The 20,495-nt window shown below is 31.6% G+C and overlaps 1 protein-coding gene across 2 annotated transcripts in view; it reads left to right on the top strand.

Moving 5' to 3' along the window:
• Window positions 1-6,573: 6,573 nt before the first annotated feature.
• Window positions 6,574-20,495, top strand: part of LOC139491885 (uncharacterized) — a 39,977-nt gene continuing 26,055 nt past the window's right edge. For both annotated transcript variants that reach the window (XM_071279800.1, XM_071279801.1), the window contains exons 1-2: window positions 6,574-7,190; window positions 19,904-20,008. In XM_071279800.1, coding sequence (XP_071135901.1) covers window positions 6,668-7,190; window positions 19,904-20,008 — 628 coding nt within the window. In that variant the 5' untranslated portion in view covers window positions 6,574-6,667. The remainder of the gene's footprint in view (window positions 7,191-19,903; window positions 20,009-20,495) is intronic.

Here is a 20,495-nt window from a genome sequence, read left to right on the forward strand (position 1 = left end):
TTTCTAATGGAACCTAATCTTATATTTCATTTCTGAGTGTGTCTGTTCTGAGTTTCAATGCGTTTGTTTTGGCTGTATTTATGTCATGTAGTGTTGTCATTTTAGTTATGTATTTAACATTGCCATATAATTTGGAGGTTTGGCTAGCCATTTTATCAGGTTCAACCTATATTTTTTTCTGTACCATAGAGGTAATTGACAGTTCGATTCTATGTATGTTGTTGGTTGTTTTGATGCGCTTCAGTGTTCTGTTTTCCTCTTATATTTGAAGTGTTTCCCTCGGTTTTAGTTTGTAACCCGGATTTGTTTTCTGTCAATCGATTATGACTATTCATGAGCCGCGATAAACCTTTTAAATTGAGAATAAAATGGGAAGTATGTCAAATAAAATAACAACCCGACTAAAGAGCAGACACAAGCCGAATCAAACGGTCTTCAACCCAGCGACAAAATTCCACAACTAGAATTGGTCTTTAGCTGGCCTTTAGATAAATAAATTGTGTGTTAATTTAGTGAAATTGGACGGCATCTAAACTTAAAAACATATAAATGAACAAAATATATAACAAAAAAAAATAAGACTACCAACAACAAGAGGCTCCGGACTTGTGACAGGCGCAAAACTACGGCGGGGTCAAACATGTTGTGTGAGATCTCAACACATTCCTTATATTACTAGCCAAAACAGTATAAATAAACACATATATCAATAAGAAGTCCGATTCCGATGTCAGAATGGGTAACAAAAGAAAGTAAGTAAACTGACGATGATACAAAAATTAACAAATCCGATAAATAGTCTAGTTCGGTAGTTCATGAAAGGGAAAGGGATTGTAGTTACGACGTAAGGAACATATCCGATATCATTTGAGACACGGTTGTTCCATAACGGTCAACCAACTCGTGATGGCGTCCGTAAAATTCACGAAGGGATGATTTCAACTTCACCATTTGGAACTCTTGGTTTTATAGCTTCCTTGTGAGCAGCAACCCTCTATCAAGAAAATCATGATAGGAAATGCTAGTACAAGAATATCGTATTCAATGGGAGATGTAAAATGACCTATAAAAAAACTTAAAAAATAATGTTTGGAAGTAAATAGACCAAAACGAAAGAAAACTCCAAAAATTGTATGTAGTGACGCATCCACTTACCTGTAAAGGCGAGAAAAAACACGATTAATTCATGAAAATAAATACTGTAACCTTATGACGAAGATTACGCAACTGCATGTTCGATTTTCTGCAATTGACCAAATCTTTACATTCTGGTTTGGTTATACATTTCTTTTATGATCCAAATAATGTGTTGAAAGATTTTTCACGATCAACATTTGGTTAGAATAAACAAAATCTAACATTAAAAAAATAGTCTGTACAGTTTCAAGTATAATACATGTTCTGTGTTAGTGTATTTTCTGACACACGGACTATTTCTATTCATAGTTATCCTGATTTATTGAAATCAAGTCATTGCTAATATTTCGAATCGGGTTATTGGATGCTTTTAATGTTTCTAAAAAGCACTGCATTTGTTCTTGGTCATATGACACCCATATGGCACAGCTTTTAATTATTTTTTCTCGATTGGAACATCGATAAACAGCTGTCACTATAATATACAAAAATCGTCAAAATATCGACAAAATCGAAAAGTTGCTCAACGCATTGTTTTCTTTTAAGTCATCTCTAAGTTAGGGATAGTGTAGATGGTTTTAACCTGCACTGTTGATTGATAACGTTTGATTTTTTTAGTTTTTGTTGACTCCTGATCACCCTCTTTGCATTTTCTTGTAATTTTTGTTTCACTGGACTGATTGGGAAATTTTAGAATTACTAATTAAGTGACATCATTTTTTTCTGTTTTCATCTTAAAACATATAATAAAACCTATCTTCTCACAATTAATTTCAAAATTCTATCTCATAGATTTCTTTTTAAGCACAAACATGTGTTATAGTTACCAAACTGAACTGTTATTCGAAAGACCAAACATAGCTTGAAGTTAATTGATACAAAAAATTCTGTTGATAAGCACACCTTTATATTCATCATGTTCTAACTATCTATAAAGTTTATGAAATGTTGTTGTGTGGCTTCAAATGAGTTACGATGAAATAAAATTGAAAAAGGAAATGTGGAATGTGTCAAAGCGACATCAACCCGACGTTATATCAGACAACAGCCCAAAGCCACCATTAAAAATTGTTTGAGTACTAATTTTGGCCAAAATCTTAAGTTCAAAGGGGTATTACTACTAAGGAAACAATTGAATCATAACTTTATATCATTATACACATCAACCTTGATACTGTCTACAAAGTTTTATGAAAATCCGTTGTATGGTTTGAATGGCGACGACGCACTCTTACAGTAGTATATATCGCATTTAAAAATTATTTCTAGGTTGAAAGACGTGTAACTCTACGAATATTATTTTATTTTCTTATTTTTCTTATTTCGAGAGGCACGTCTTAATACTGTGTCCTTACAAAGTTTAAAGACATTTTGTTGTACGGTTTCTGAATTAATATATAGACGAACGTACGTACTGATGGATTGACAGATTTATAGGTGGACGGATGGACGAACTGACAGACAGACTGAATGACTGAAAGAAATGACAACATTCCCAGCGAGCAATGTGATAGGACTATGAATAAAATCATGGCTAGCAAATGTGTTTTGTACTGCTTATTTGGTCTTGACTGGTTCTGGTGGGTCCTTATTTTTATGCTGGTTGTTTTATTGACATTGTGTAGAAACGACACTAAAACACCCATTGTCTTGCTTACTTTTTCACCGATATGTCATACGTATAAGATATATAACTACGATTGTAACATTGCCAGAGTCTAATTTATCAAACGAAATCGTGTTGATAAATAACTTTTTAATTAAAATAAAGCTGTTTTTTATTTTTATTACTCAATTTTTTTAAGTAGAATTCTAACGTTTACAATGAATATCTTATCAAATAGAAAATTGTTAGTGGTTTAATAGTATCCGAGTAAGAACATAACTAAAAAAACGTTGTTTTGATTTTTTTTTCATATCGTGTTATGTTTAAGTCAATTTCGATTTGATTATTCATCATGTAAAACGCTACTCACAAGTTCCAAATAAATGATGGAAGTCTGTGTATAGTTTTGTATTGGCATGGCACCAAATCTTGTTTTCGTCTTATTTCTTAAGAAATATGATGGGCATTATCATAATTTAAGACGGAATGATTTGCACAATACCAGCATACTTATTACTCACAATATTTCATATATGCTTTTATATAGTATTTTGTGGAATTTTGCAGACATTTCTTTAACAAAAATGAGAATTGAAATTGGAAAAGGATTAAAGGGACAACAAACCGACCAAAGAGCAAAATGTATATAATTTATATATATATACATATTGTTATTTCACGATATCGAAAATATGGTGAATGATGAGAACACTCTGAATCTTGTTACAAGTGAAGAAGAAGATATTAAAGAGAGAAAATATTGTGGAAAAAATACAGTCAATACATGGTCGAAAAAATGAACAGTCAATATCATGGCCAAAGAGAACAAAAGACTGAGAAGATAAACAGTCAATATCTTGACCGAAAAGGGAAAAAAACATTGAGAAAACAAACAGTCAATATCATGGCAAAAAAAACACCCGATTAGAAGACAAACAGTCAATATCATGACCGAAACGAAACAACGACCATAATACAAACAGTTAATACCATGGCCAACAAATACAAACATTGAGAAGATAAACAGACAATATCATGACCGAAAACAAAAAAGTACAATAAAATACTACTGATATAAAGAATGATCAAAATTGACTCTTATCACCTAATCGCTTATTGAAGGGCATACGATACAGTTTTGAGCCTGTATTTACAAGTTCATGAAAATTTGCGTATAGGCTATTTTTATACCTTTATGTGCTACTTTTTGAGTAAAATGAGGTCGGAATTTTTTATATTTGCTCAAAATTCAGATTTGTGGTCGTAATTTCTTTTTCGAAAGAAGACCTACCTTTTTTGTTATAATAGATAAACACAAATTGTTTTTTGTTAAATAATCGGTAATTTCTTTATTTTATAAGTATTCCAAACATTCGTTTTCAAATTAAATCAGTTTGATTGATAAAAATCAGTCGAAAAATGCATCTTTTCCCGATATGTCACAGTTTGAAGTCGCGAAAATAACATTTTACGTTAGTAATGTCATTACCTCTCCTGTTACTGTATCGTATGCCCTTAAAGAGAGCGATTGTGATCTGTACAATTTTTTAAATGTAGTTGAAGGTCGTATTTTAACCATAAGATGCTTTTAATATGTGTGTTTGCATCGAATCTATCAAATTTCTTGTTTTGGTTAAAAAGGATTTAACAGCCAGTTTTAACTTGATCAACACTATGTTTTTCATTACCTTCTGCGGTCGAACTAATTTGGTACAAACTACAGTATGTACATATATATTTTCCTACAATACAATGATAGCACCTACATGAAACTAAGTCTTTGCACTATTTCCTTCAGAAAGGAAACAAAAAATGATTACTCAAAATATATATATATTTAACATGCATTCTTTAATTGAACTTTCAACTGTTTCATAAATAAATTTATAATGTTGGGTTTAAAAGATTTTTCCATTAAAATTCGGCTGTTTTTTTATGCAGTTTTTTCTCTACATATAGTAGTTCTTCTTGTAAATGTGAATAACAAAATACTATTCTCAATATGCAATTTATTAACAGATTTCTCATATAATTTGTTTACTGTATTAATAACATTTCTTTTAGGGTGTGTTTCTGTTTTACATTATTACTCACAATGTACGATAGTTACTGTCACAGGAGTAAGCAAGAGCACGTAATCTTAACAAACAGATCATAACGCAGTCAGACAATCTACTGCAAGGTGAAATGCTTTCACATAATCGTTCTGTCTGATGATTATATGATTATTGCACATCATTCGAGAAGAGAATGTACATATCTGTTAAATCACCGAAATAAAACAATGCTCAACACAATTCTTTCTTATTCTTAATATAAAGATCCTGTTCATAGGTAATCAAGAATATTACGTCTTTAAAAAAATGTTAGCATTCATCGCCAGTTTAAAACATTTAAAAGTTTGGAACACATCTTACTATGATCATAAGCTAAATGAGAACAAGTAGTAAACATTATTTACTTGTGTAATGTTGATATAATGCCTGTATGACATTTACATTTTTGTTACTTTATATTTGAAAAATTTGCCAGAGTAGCCAACTTTTAGTCTTAACTTTGAAAAAAAACATCTATCAACTTTGTTTAACTTTCACATTTTCAGTCCCAATAATACTTTCCTAAAAATCATGCATGTGCTCATGGTCTTAAATATTGTAACACAACGCCGATACCACTCCAAGTAAACTGCTGTTTACAAATGAATATAATAATATCAGCAGTCAATGATGCAATACTCATACGATTTCCGATCCACCTATCTTCAGTAAACAGTCAGAAAATTGGAGAAATTATGATATACCGAAATAACAAATTGCTTGTTGACATAGATAAAGTCATATCAAAATTATTATGACAGAAGAAGGATTATGAATTCGACCAGGTAAGTTTATTTGAAATCTCTTGTAAGAAATATAAAAGATATTTATAATACATTGTACCATGATGTTTTATCCAAATGGGTAGGCTCATAAGTGTTTGAAAAATTTAACATAAAAAATACAAAACGAAAAGGACAATTAAAAACGAAAAGTCCTTAACAATTGGCAAATATCATTAACTAAGGAAATTAAACTAATTTAATACCTGTATTATTCCTGACTTTGTACAGGCATTTCTCTTTGTAAAACTAATCCTGGTTTTAAAGTAAGTTATTAAATCTATCACTTGTATGACAGTCACATATAATTCCATTAAATCGGCAACAATGTGTTATCAAAACAAACAAAACTAAGAGGTAAACAAGTGGAAAATAGGAGTACAGAGGTCGACATTGTGTTATAATCTCAATCACTATAAAAACAAATTTGTTGAAAGAAAAACAAATGCATATAGACATAATTTAATTTTGGATGTAACACGTCTTCTGATTGGCTGACGTTATTTTATTATCAGCACATAGACATAATTTAGTCATGTTAGCGTGACGTCATCAACGTTTTTTCATGGTTTTCTACGGTTTAAAATGGAATTAAAAATTAATTAATAAGAAATTACTGTAACATTTTTTCTGTCTATTCGACAGCTTCGCGCGTTATTCAGTGTGCACCATTTTTTTTATGTTATTTCTTCATAGACAGAAAAAATATTACAGTCATTTCTTAAAAATCACATACACATCAACGATACATGTTAATATAAAAAATGATCACAGCATGAATCAAACAGTAAACGTTTATTTTTTACAAAACAAACGAAAGAACACTTTACCACGTAATTAGTATGATAAAAAAACACTGCATAATATGAAAACTATTGGCAAGATATTGAAGTTGTACTATTTATAGTTTCACTAATGATATACATGCTTACTTATATCAAGGAAACTGAAAAAGACGTAATACATAAACGATTGACTGATATAATCAGACTGTTACGTATTGGAGAATTATTCTCTAAAACATATCTGGATAAGACCTCAATAACATGAAGATGTGGTTGGTTATTTTCACTATTCTGTCATATATCTGTTTCGGATTTATGTTAGATGTTACTACACAAAGTTTAGGGAAAAAGGAATTAAAGGATGCAGACCGCTTGATAAACATTCAATTAGAAATAAACATATTGAAAGAGAATTACCACAGACTACTATTCAGAGTTCAACGGGTTGAAAATGAATCGGATTTACTGAAAAAACAAAACCAAGATTTAAAACAAAAGCTTGATAACACTGTCAACAAAACTGACGCATTAATAAATAAAGATGAATCATTTGATAAAAGTATTGGAGTATTACAAGGTGTAACGTTACAACATCAAGGTGAATTATATGAAATTAGAAAATCGAGGATTTCTGTAAGTTCGTCAATGACTATACTTAATATTTCATTACAAGAACTAATGAAACACCATAGCAATGTTTCGAATGGACTAATTGCTAAAGAAAAAAGGAAGATATTTGAGAAAAAGATAAAGGATGAGAATGATAAAGTCATTGGAAAAATAGGTAAGTACAATGTTTATTTATATGAATCTTTGTGTAGACGAAACGCGCGCCTAGCACAAATATGAAAATTCAATCCTGATACTTATGATAAGTTTTTATATATATTTATAATGTGATATCCCTTAATATTAAATTAGTACATCGGGTATCGTAACTAGAATATATGCAGAACATGAGTTGTGTACAAACCATCATCTGCATCAATACACGAACATAGTTACCATATATATATTTATACTTCATAACGTTATTTGCGAAACAAACAAAAACCATAGCAAATATATTCGAATGTCACTGATGAGTCTCTAGTAGATGAAAAGCGCGTCTGGCGTAAATATAAAATGTTAATCCTGGTTTCTACATGTATGATGAGTTTATATACATAGACAAAAATAAAACACATACGAAAAAAAACCGACAAAATACTATACATATTCAAAACAGTTATCAGTATCCTTTCATCAGTTCTAATGATTTTATAAATTATCGTGTCCATGAACCAATCTTAGCAAAACCTTCTAACATTTTTGCCTTTAGCATTTTGGGATATATTATTTTTTGTCCGTATCGAGTTTATATTATTTATTTTCATTTTTGCTGTTTATACGTTATATGCAATTTTTATTTGCAATTAACTGTTTGTCTTCAATTACAGGTTTATTCTTTTATTGCTTTGTTAATGCATGATTCGGTGATACATATATCTATATATAGCATGTTTCGCTTATTTACATTTACCTTAAATTTTATATAGTATTTATAACTGTTTTATCCTGATTTGACCTTTTCTCGGTAGATTGTTTTGTGGTTAATTGTAAAATTTTACACATCTATTTATTTGAAAGGATTTACCCAACGGAAATGATCTGTAGTAAACAACTGATCGTCTAGGATTTCTTTAATTTGATTATATAACACGTGGTGTTTCGGATATCATTTAGGTCAAGTTCGACCAAAACCGTTCATCCTCGTCAGGTGCCCTAGCCCAATTAAGTCTTATTTACTATACTATTTGATTGTAATTACTTTTGAATTGTTATCGATATGTTTATAAACGTATTCAATGCAGTTACATTTTGTGGTCATTACACCTGGTGAATCTGTAACACACTTATAGTTGTGGTCACTACACCTGGTTAATCTGTAACACACTTATAAATGAATGTCAATTCTTTATCTAAATACTTTATAATTTTGCCTAGGTCAAGTACTCCTTCACCTTCTTGTGTTAACGATAAGCAATTACAAGCGGTCTTGGAAATATATGTTTAGCGGTTGCGTCATCTTTAATCAAATGCCAGTGTTTTCTTATTCGTCTTCCCAATTGCTTAAATAAGGGATTAAATTTCGTTGCTATGACTAGTGGTGGACTTTTCTGTTTATTTTTTGTTTTTATAACATAATGTGTTTTGCCTACTTTTTCTAAGTGCTTTATTAACTAGTGGATTAATTTCATTTTCCTTGTGTCCCCTAAGTATAAGCTTGTGTTTAAATAGTTTGATCTGTGTGTCTTCTTTGTTATTACACGATCGAATGAACCGTGTAACTTCGCCAATTATGAATCCCTTTAATACAGAGTCGGCATGAGCTGATGTTTTATGTAAATATTGGAAGTTATCCATTGGTTTGCGATATAATTTGATATCTAATATTTGTGTCTTTTAAATCTATCTAATTTAAATAGTGTTACGTCCAAAAATTGTATTTGACTATTGGAAATTTCATATGTAAATTTTAACAGTGGATGAATACTATTTGCAATTGGGTAAAATTCAGTAAGCGCTTGTTCACTTCCTTTGAACAGTTAACACACGTCATCTCTGTAGACAGACAAAGAGAAACTTCGGACGATTGGGAAAAGCTTTTTTAAAAATTTAAGAAATTCTTTCATACATTCTGATATTAGTTAACTAGGAGACATTGGTGACCCCATCGGAACTCCAACTTTCTGTTTATATATCTGCCCGTTGCATTCAAATTTAATTTGATAAAATGTATTAGGTTGTTCTCATTATATTGTGAATGTGTCATTTTCATACGCTGATCGTTTTGTTATTGTAAACAAGAAATACTAGTAAATATGAAAAGATTTTTTTTGGGGGGTTCTCATTTTATGACAGCTTATGTTAGCCATGGCGTTGTCAGCTTATGTTAGCCATGGCGTTGTCAGTTTGTTTTAGATTTATGAGTTTGACTGTCCCTTTGGTATCTTTCGTCCCTCTTTTATGGTAACATTATGTTCTAACAATGAAAGAAAAATATCATACAATTTCTAGTATTTGTGAAACTTTGATTTTTTGGAAATATTTGACGATTCCTATGATTACATTTTTATTGGTCTATCAACTAAAACTTATTTTCATAAAAAAAAATGCTCCACTCTAGGAGATTTGTGAATTAAGGTAGATTCGTGGTAAACCGCCATCTTGGATTGTACACTTGCAGTACAAAATCGGTATAGTTATTTGTCCAAATCTGCAAATTTGGAAACATATTTGCAATTTAATGGTTATACTGTTTATTAATATAAAGAAAACTTGATTTATTGTTTAATTCAAAATATTTAAACAGATATCTTTTTTGTTTGATTTTAGAATCATTTTTCAAATGCGCCATTTAAGGAGAGATAACGCTGTAAGTAAAAAAAAAACTTGACTAATTGGATTTTATTGCATTTATTTATTAAAGCCTATCTTCTCACAATTTATTTCAAAGTTGTATCTCATAGATTTTTTTTATGCACACACATATGTTTTTTTCATGAACAATCTAACCAAATTTATGCAATTTTCAACTACTCATAGCTTGAAAAATAGCACGGTGACCCTTACTTTTTATAATTTTTTTGAAAAAAAGCATAGTGAAATCTTCATTTTGGCAAATTATAAGAATATTCTGTCTCAAACAGTCAATACTTATGATCTACCTTAAAACTCAAATATACCAGGATTATAATTAAGTAAGCCAGACGCTGATTTTGACTAGTTTTTCGAAAAAATCATTTTTTTGGAAACAGGAAATTTATAAAAATGACTACATTATTAATATTCATGTCAACACCGAAGTGTTGACTACTGGGCTGGTGATACCCTCAGGGACGACACGTCCATTAGCAGTGGCATCGATCCAGTGGTGTAAATAAGGGTTTTAATTTAGTGCGCCAGACGCTCGTTTTGTCTACATAAGACTCATCTGTGACGCTCATATCAAAATATTTATAAAACCAAACAAGTACAAAGTTGAAGAGCATTGAGGATCCAAAATTCACAAAAGTTGTGCCAAATACGGCTAAGGTAATTTATGCCTAGGATAAAAAAAAAGGTTTTTCAAAAAATTCAAAGTTTTGTAAACAGTTAATTTATAAAAAAAAACTGCATTAATGATATTCATGTCAACACCGAAGTGTTGACTACTGGTCTTGTGATACCCTTCGGGGACGAAACGTCCACCAGCAGTGGCATCAACCAAGTGGTGTGAATAATTGTCAAAGGTACCAGGATTATACTTTAGTGCGCCAGACGCGCGTTTCGTCTACATAAGACTCATCAGTGACGCTCATATCAAAATATTTATTAAGCAAATCAAGTACAAAGTTGAAGAGCATTGAAGATCCAAGATTAAAAAAAGTTGTGCCAAATACGGCTAAGATAATCTATGACTGGGATAAGAAAATCCCTAGTTTTTCGAAAAATTAAAAGTTTTGTAAACAGGAAATTTATAAAAATTACCAAATTATTGATATTCATGTCAACACGGAACTGTTGACTCCTTGGCTTGTGATACCCTCGGGGACGAATCGTCCACCAGCAGTGACATTGACCCAGTGATGTGAATAGTTATCAAATGTACCAGGATTATAATCTAGTACGCAAGACGCGCGTTTCGTCTACATAAGACTCATCAGTGACGCTCATATCAAAATATTTATAAAGCCAAACAAATACAAAGTTGAAGAGCATTGAGGATTCAAAATTCCCAAAAGTTGTGCCAAATACGGCTAAGGTAATATATGCCTGAGATAAGAAAATCCTTAGTTTAAAAAAAAATCAAAGTTTTGTCAACACGAAACTTCCACCAGTAGTGGCATCGACCCAATGGTGTAAATAGTTATCAAAGGTAACATACTTTTTGTCTATGGAGAATATTTTTAGCAGCTCTTAGTTTGAACAGCCAGTCAACATGATCAAAAGGTTAAAAATCAGAAATACGCATTCAACAGTTAAGTGACTGAGGGTGTCATCAGCTCAGTAGTTGTTATCATTTTTTTTACATCACCTCTGCTGGTTGACTATCAGTCCCCGAGGGTATTATCGGCTCAGTTGTCAGTACTTCGGTACTGACACAATTTAACAATATTTACTAAAATTGTCCGTTTTTTAAATTTTAAATTATTAAAAAACTAAGGTTTCAACTCCGCCGCAAAGTTGGCTTTAGATGAATTTGCTAATTATTTTTTGACATATAGCTCTTCAACGGTTTTGGTACTTATACATCTTCGGATTTCCATTGTTTGGCTTTGAGCGTTCCTGATAAAGGTAAATCCATCAAAGCGCTTCGGGCGCAAGAAATCATTAAACGTGTTGTTTTCATGGCATAATGCAAATGAGGCTGTTGCTGATATACAAAGTCTCAGTTGTATTTTTGTTGTTTTCACTTATACCTGTACGATATAGAAAATTCAACGAGGCTGACCTGCCATATGCACATTTTGTTTTTATTTTGAATGTTTTAATGGCAGACTGGCTCTGGAAGTGGCACTTGCTACGAGAAACATAAAAAAAATATAACAAATGATTTTTTTGTTGAATCATTAATGAAATTGCAAAAGTGAAATACTTATTTGTTTTAAGCAGACAATGTGATTCAATTTTGCCAAAATAAGTTAAGAAACATTGATGATGAATTATTTACTTGCAAGTGAATAATTCGACCTTATTGAATCCGTATTCATGTGAATTTCAGTTTAATCCCTACATATCTATAGGGATGGTTAACACGTGATTTTATATGATAAGTCATTTAAAGAAAAAGAATTTCAACATTGAAAGTGAAACAAAGGTAAATCATTTGATTGGCAGATTCGATGCACAAAATATCATTCTTATACAGGTAAAAACAAAATGATAATCATATATATCTATAATATGAAATTAAACAGACCTACAATAAACAAATTGCACGAGTATCTATATTTATGTTTACATCGCGTATATGATCATCGGATGACTTTGGAGGTCAACTCGATAGTTAATAAACGGGTGACGCCTAGACTAAAATACACATGAAGTTACGAAATATCATGCCTTCACACTGTTTATTGTTTATTTTAGACTTTTAATGGAAAAATGTTTTACATTGTTATAAATCAAATATGAGAATTTGAGTCAAATCGGTGAACATGCATTTGACAGGCAGTGCCTCTTTAAGGGTCCATAGTGTATTACCTGGTTATTTATCAATAAAAGTACATGATTTAAAAAAATGATAAGTTTACTTTTTTGGCAAGTTAATGGATCAAATAGTGACTCTCATTATACCTCTTTCTTTAAGAGAATGTACAATTGTAAAGAAAAGGTATACCCCTCCTCTTATGAAATTATTTTATATTCAGAATTCAGTCCATACGCCATAGGATCATTTCCTGATACCTTGTCGTTTGTTGTTATTCAAGAAGAAATTGATATTATAACTGTTAGAAATTGAAAGGACAAGGTTCATTTTTGACCAACTATGACTTTGAATTTCAACTTTATCATGAAATTTCAAAATGGCCACAATTTGTTTCTTCAATGGATCTATTTCAAAAAGTTGTTTTCCTTTGTTAAAATGAATCTATTTACAAGTGTATATGTTAAGTTTTTGTTCTATTATTGATATTACTTTTACTGTTTGTTCTGTTTTCGGTGATATCCATTTGACGTGGCTCTGTACTTATACATTTCGTCAATGAGTTGTCTGTATTATCTTTCATTTTTGCTGGTGTGTTTTGAACGTGTGACTGTTTGTGTTTCTTTGGTACAAATGACGTCGCTCTGTACTTTTAAACATCCCACAATGATGTTTTTGTTCTATTATAATGCCATTATGTTATTGTTCTATTATAATTCTGAAAATACTTTGAACGACAAATATATTTTATATCTCTTTGATTGTGACGTATACATTCTGACCTCAAACACGCGACTCTACACTAGGGTTATTTTGAACCCTGCCATTCAGTCACAAGACTTCAAATATTTCATTCCTTTATGGGTTGAGTTTAAATACATATATAAGTATACAATGAATGTGGTTGTTTAATTTTATAGATGCTTTTTTGTGCTTTTTGTCAAATATTTTTTTGTTTTTTTTTAAATTGAGATTGAAAATTATGTCTGTTTTGTGTTTTGTTGACGCTTCGTTGTCAATATGATGGAATTTGATGTGACTGTCATTCAAGTCAGATGTTAAGGACGTACACCACTAATGCATGGCCTCATTGCTTTCTATGTTAATTTCCACAATTTCAAGCAGACACAGCTCTTTAATCTTATGTTCAAATAAAGTGACTTTCATTGTATGTCAAAGCTACACTATATGGTGTCTTGTACTGACAAAATCAACATAACTTTAATGGCATATTACATGTATTAGAAAGAACTGGTTCCCGGAACTTCGGAGAATCAATACAGTTACTTCATACATGTATCTGACAAACATGCTAAATGTACGATCTTTTTATAATTTGGTGCGTTTTTTTTAAATATCCAAAATTATAAGTCAGAATTTTTATCGGAGTATATACCAATCGAATATTTTATAAAAGATTATGTGCTTTCTGGCCGGCTCTGAATTAGTGGTGTTACACCTTAAGCGCTGTTAAACCAGGTTCAATCCACCATTTTCTACATTTGAAAATGCCTGTACTAACTCAGGAATATTACAGTTGTTGTCCTTTCTTTTGATGTGTTTTATCATTTTATTTTGCCATTTGATTAGAGACTTTCCGTTCTGAAATTTCCTCGGAGTTCAGTATTTTTGTGATTTTCCTTTAGTTTTTGAATATATTGTCAATATACGATGCCTTTGTGCAGTTTTCGATACTTAAAGCTTGAGGAAATCCTTCGCCACATCTAGGATCTAAATTGTTCTGTAACCAAGAATTGCCAATGATGATATTTAATCTCTAAACAAAAAACTTTACTACACTAAATAATGCGAAAAACTGTTCAGAAGTGTTAACAAATTTTACCAAAACTGATGATACCCTTAGGTTGATTTCAGATATTTGATGCGGACGGTTATTGTCATTAATTAATTCGTATTTAGTGTTTCAATCAAATGTTCACCTGATGAGATCACTATTTTTAATAATAATGTAATGTTTACTTAACTGTATTTACCAAAGATGGATTATATGTTTGTACACTACTTGTTCAAAAATTGTAAATCAACCAAGAGGACAAATAAAGTCAACAAACACAAACATAGGGAATCGCATGATCTCCAAAAGAATCGAGAGGGACTGCGTCGAAAGAGTGAGATTCCACCTTCTCTGCAACATTTGGGAACATAATCTCAATTACTGTGGTTTCATTAATATTCTTTGGGTACCAATTTTCGTGGATTTCATAGGGATTAAAAGAATCAAGTATAAAAATGTTAAACGAATCTTCAATGTTAAAGGGAATGTATGCAGACTTTGCCAAAACAACAAAATTAAATATCCACGAATATACAATTATACCTCAATCCACGAAAATAAGGTCTGTCTCATATCTTGACTTACAAATAGATATTGACAATGAATGTCGGTTGAAAACATAGCTTTATGAGAAAAGACATGCTTTCAGCTTCCTAATTGTGACTTTCCATTTTGAGGTAGCATCATTCAAGCAGTGCCTGCATACAAAGTATGTACCTTCTAGTTGATACCATTCTCAAGGGCATGTATTTCGTATCATGATTTCCATCGTAGAGGGTTGCTACTCACAAGGACGCTATTACGTCAAGAGTTCAAAGTGCCGAATTCGAAATCATACTTCCGTAAAGGACATGGTACGATTAGGGTCGTTTTTGGTCCCCTCTCCACATAAGTTTATATTGATATCATTGATGGTCTTAGTGTAGACACTTGAACACATATTGATTTTATTGTGTTCCGGTGAAAGAAAGGTTGCCTAGCAACGGTTAAAAAATGGGTGCTTGCCCCTCTGAAGTTTGAATTAAGCATACTTCCGTAAAGGACATGGTACAATTAGGGTCGTTTTTGGTCCCCTCTCCACATAAGTTTATATTGATATCATTGATGGTCTTAGTGTAGACACTTGAACACATATTGATTTTAATGTGTTCCGGTGAAAGAAAAGTTGCCTATCAACGGTTAAAAAATGGGTGCTTGCCCCTCTGAAGTTTGAATTAAGCAGTTGTTTGAAGTTTTTCTTTCCATATGGTGTTTTATTCCAATATTCTTTCATATACATCTTTTTTTATTCTAAACAAATTCCGTATTGAGCATAGCAACAACATAAGTGTTGCTTAGCAACAGCAACACATGTTTGAATTAAAGCCAACTACCAATCAATTCGTCATTTTATTAATTAATTAAATTGATTGCAATGCAGCTTGTCTGTTTATCAACAATCTTTAGTTAGAAATGAAAAGTCAGTTCAGTCGTAGTTCACTTAACGCTTATCAACAACTTAGATACATAACAGGTGCATAGCAACCGTGCAATAATTTGTTCTTTGTGTTTTTTGAAGTATGAACTTCCTTATACCATGTATACGGTGTTGCACTATAATAGAAACATCTAAATTATCATTTTTTTTGGACAAATTCTATATCGCGCATAGAAACCCACATTTTTTTTAGGAACAGCAAACATTTTTTTTAATTGAAGATAACTACAAAACTTTTGTTTCAATGTGAATGTTTTTTCATGAAAAAAAGAATATAAAGGATTTACAAAATGTTTTTAAAAGATATTTAACAGTTAATGGAATGAAAGAGACGTGACTTCTACCACAAACAGACATCGTGTGGGAAAAAATGTCTAATCCAGGCAATTACGAATTAATATGATGTAGTGGTGGGGGAAGTGAGTGTGTTCTCTGCATGGGTACAAAACCTATGGTGAATTAGAAACGACTTATCAAAGCAAAGGATTGGGATATAAACCATTTTGAAGATATTTAACGATGCATTATATAATGGGGATTTGACCTAAGGAATTATTCCTATTGTGCAGTAAAAAGAATTTGACATAGCCTGTAAGAATATATATGGTTTGAGGGTTGGACAATCATTTAACCATGAAAGTTAAAGGTCAAGAACAAAACATCAATCATTTTGACCTAGAGATCAACGGTAAATGTCATAATGATATTAAACTGTTATGATATCTGAGTCATGACTATACACTGTATGCCAAATATCATAAGCCAATGTCTAAAACTAAATAAGTGTTTGTCTGGACAAGTGTGTATGAGAATAAAATCCCCCCAAAAAGGAGGAAAAGAATACTTATGTTATTATGAAACATAATGTATCCCTTCATTTCATCTAGTAAGCCAGGGAAACATTACAAAGACAAGTGAGAACTGAGTACAGAATAAATTATGATGTGGAGACTGGCAATGATGTAAAATGGTTTCTTTTTCTTATCGTTGTCAAATGATTAGTGAAATATCATGTAAAATTCGTGTGTGTGCTTATTTTGCATTTTGTTTTTTTTTTCGTTTTGTTTTTGTGTTTTTATAATTTGTTTTATCAAAATGAACAGTTGTAATTGGACATGCAAGTTTCTAATAAGAGTATATATGTTCGGGTTAGGATAAAGGTTGTCGCTTTTAAAACGTTTAAACATGCTGCATTTGTTAGCAACTAGTCAGGAACCTGTTGTTCAGTGGTTGTCATGATTCATACGTGTTACTCGTTTCTATCTTTTTATATAGATTAGACCGTTGGTTTTCCTGTTTAAATTGCTACGTTAGTTATTTTTGAGTCCTTGATACATGCAGCTTCCTGTTCGGTGTAAGACAAAGCTCTGTGTTAAAGGCCGCAATTTGACCTATAAGTGTTTACTTTTTACACGTTGTGGCCTGGTTGGAGAGTAGTATCATTGGCACTTATACCACATTATTTCTATATATGATGCAGAAGTTACTTCTTTTGGGTAGATTTGTATGTTTAAGCACGGATTCATATAAGATGAATTCTTACAATAAGCAACCTTCAACTAATTCATTGTTAAATTATATAAATATAATAAATGAATTAAAATGCCTGATATCGTAGGTTCTGACACCGGCCTGGTCAAACCTAAGACTTTAAAATTTGTATTTGCTAATATTCCATTAATCCATTGGCATTAAGGGGTAGGAGCAAAGACTAGTTGGATCAGAGTCGGAATATATAGTGTCTATTTAGGGTAATTAAGTCATCCTTCGGACTGTAATCTTTTAGCAGGCAAAAACAACCCATACAACAACACGATGTCCAAAAATGAGCACTTTGTGTAAACATGAATTATCATTGAAATTGTCATTTTATTAATTACTTGTTAACAAAACTTTTAATTGTTTGAAAAACTGAGAATAATATATTCAGGAATAGATGACCTGAGCTGTATTTGGCAAATATTTTCGGAACTTTGATTATTTTATGTTCTTTTGACATTTTATATTCGACCGTCACTGATAAGTCTTTTATACACGAAAACACGTCTAGTGTACACAATTACATGCAAGATATCTTTGACTGTGATTGGTTGGGTTTCCCTTTGATATTCAAAACGTGTTTTTTTCTATGACGTGTGAATATTTGATTAAAAAATTTACGAAACTTTTATTCATTTGAATATGTTATAATTAATTTAATTCATTATAGTACTGTTATTTTAAAGGAGATATAATTGATTGAATGTTCTTTTCTGACCGTCCAGTGGCAAATACTTTATGCATGCATATTTATAACGGAAAGTTATGTAGAGAATACTTTGCAAACAAGAAATACGAAGTAGCACGTGTTGTCGTTGAAACAGCAATATGAAGGCGGGGGACAATTACAAATCATTACAAAGTCCTATAAATAAATTCAACACCATGACCAAAAAATTACTTAGGATACATAATTAAGATAAAAGTGTAGAATAGTCTTGTTTGATCTTTATCATTTTTTTGTTACACTTACACTATTAAAAAATTAAAATTGTCACATGGTGTCTTCTTATGTCATATGAATTACTATGTATGTTATTATTCACAATTTATTTTCGCCATCTGTATTTATATTAAATGACTGCCTAAAATGTTAACTTGGCATGCCATACTTGATAGAAATGCGGACGTGAAAGAAAGCACTTTTCACAAAAGAGTCATTGGAGGTTAATTCATTACACGGCAACGATTTCGTCAATTATAAAACAAATTCGTATAGGCAATGCTGTCAAATTGAGTATGAACATGTTATTATCATTTTGGTTTCATTTACAATTACGTTCCCAAAACTTCTCTGAAGTTTGTCACAGTTCTCCCTGATTTTGAGTCAAAATTCTGTCTGTTAAAATGTCATTTTAAATTCAAGAATAATAAATTATACAGGAATATCCTGTTTTCCTGTCTCAAATGTGTTTAATGTTCGTCCTAAAGAAATTAGCCATTATTGGGCGTAGCATGGATATAAGTCTGTCGTCGGATCCAGGGAATACCGGAAATCATCTCCGGTCCGCAGTTCGTTTAAATTTTTCGATGTTTCCATGAAAACTACGACGATTTTTGTCACTTTTTTATATTTTTTTTTACTATGATCGTACCTACGGCTCACTAAAATATTTGAACTGCATCATCGTTTATGTTCAAGGAATGTCTGCTATAAATATGATCGTGGGCCGTAGGTATGCTCATAGTTTAAAATGCAGAAAAAGGTTTGGAACCAGTGTTCTGCCCTTTGCGGCGAATCTAGAGATGTTAACAGCAACAGAGCATGACTTATATCCGCTGAATTGAAAAATCTACTGATGATTACAAAAATATAGGTTTAAACTTAAAAAAATATAGGATTATAATTATTTGCAAATCACTTTTAATTTGAACGAAATTAGGTGGCCGTTCTGTGATGCTTATCGTACCTTGTCCTTTTACTGACGCCCCTTCGAGTTGGTGGACTGATATTTTATATCCGTTTCAAATATGATGCCTGATATGTATCAATGTCGTAATCCCATCCCTTTTTCACGGAATGTGACCTTATGAAATAGACTTATTACCCAATTTGTAGTAAGATCAGCTACACGACGGTTGTCACATGTGGAGCAAGAGCTGCTTATCCTTTCGGAGCTACTGATGTCATCCTCAATTTTTGATGGAGTTTGTGTTGCTCAGTCTTTAGTTCTTTATGTTGTGTCTTGTGTACTATTGTTTGTCTGTTTGTCTTTGTCTTTTTAGCCATATCATTGTAGGTTTATTTTCGATCTATGTGTTGGAATGTCACTCTTGTATCTTACGGCCCTTTTTTTGTGTTGTCAGTTTATTTTATACTTATGAGTTTGAATTTCCTTTCAATATCTTTTGCCTCTCTTTTACGAGGTTCCATTAAAGTCGTTCTCTTTCATACCCCTGTTCTACTTTACTTTAAGTGGCTCACATCTATTTATAAAGTCCATATAGTTTGAACATGTAAAAAAGAAAAACAACCACTCAAACATATTAATAATATTTTCGTTCTATTTACAGAATCTGCAATGGATTCATTTATGAAAAATGTGTCGTTCAACAATAAATTGGTTACAGATAGATTACAGAAGATGACAGAGGATGCAGTGAAATTAACAACAAGAGGTATGCACTGTGGTTACTTTGCGGGTTTGTGTGGAGAGGAATAACATTTTATAACACTTTAGGACAATGCACACAAGATACCGATATAGTGTCCACTCTCTGTGTGGTGTTAGGGTCAGTTAGAGGATGCGACAGAAACAAAAACAAGATAGTATGCAATGTGTAAGGGTTTCCATCTAATGGTTATACAAAAATGTAGTTGATCCTAATTATTCAGTCTTAAAAAATGTTCACAACAGGCATTACGAGGTCCAATATGAATTTTAGTATTTGTAAATCATTTGGAAAAGTTAGAAATAACACTTCTTTTAATAAGGTCAATTGATAATCAATGCATCAGTAAAATCAAATTCAATAAGGCAGCAAAGAATTATGCTGGACACGTGATCCAGACGATACTATGGTAAAGTTAAAAACGACAACAGACCTGAAAAACAATAGCAAATCATTATATGGAAACAGAGGACCGAGAATCTCGATACCCCCT

Source organism: Mytilus edulis, chromosome 10 (assembly GCF_963676685.1).
Source record: "Mytilus edulis chromosome 10, xbMytEdul2.2, whole genome shotgun sequence".
Taxonomy (NCBI): Eukaryota; Metazoa; Mollusca; class Bivalvia; order Mytilida; family Mytilidae; genus Mytilus; species Mytilus edulis.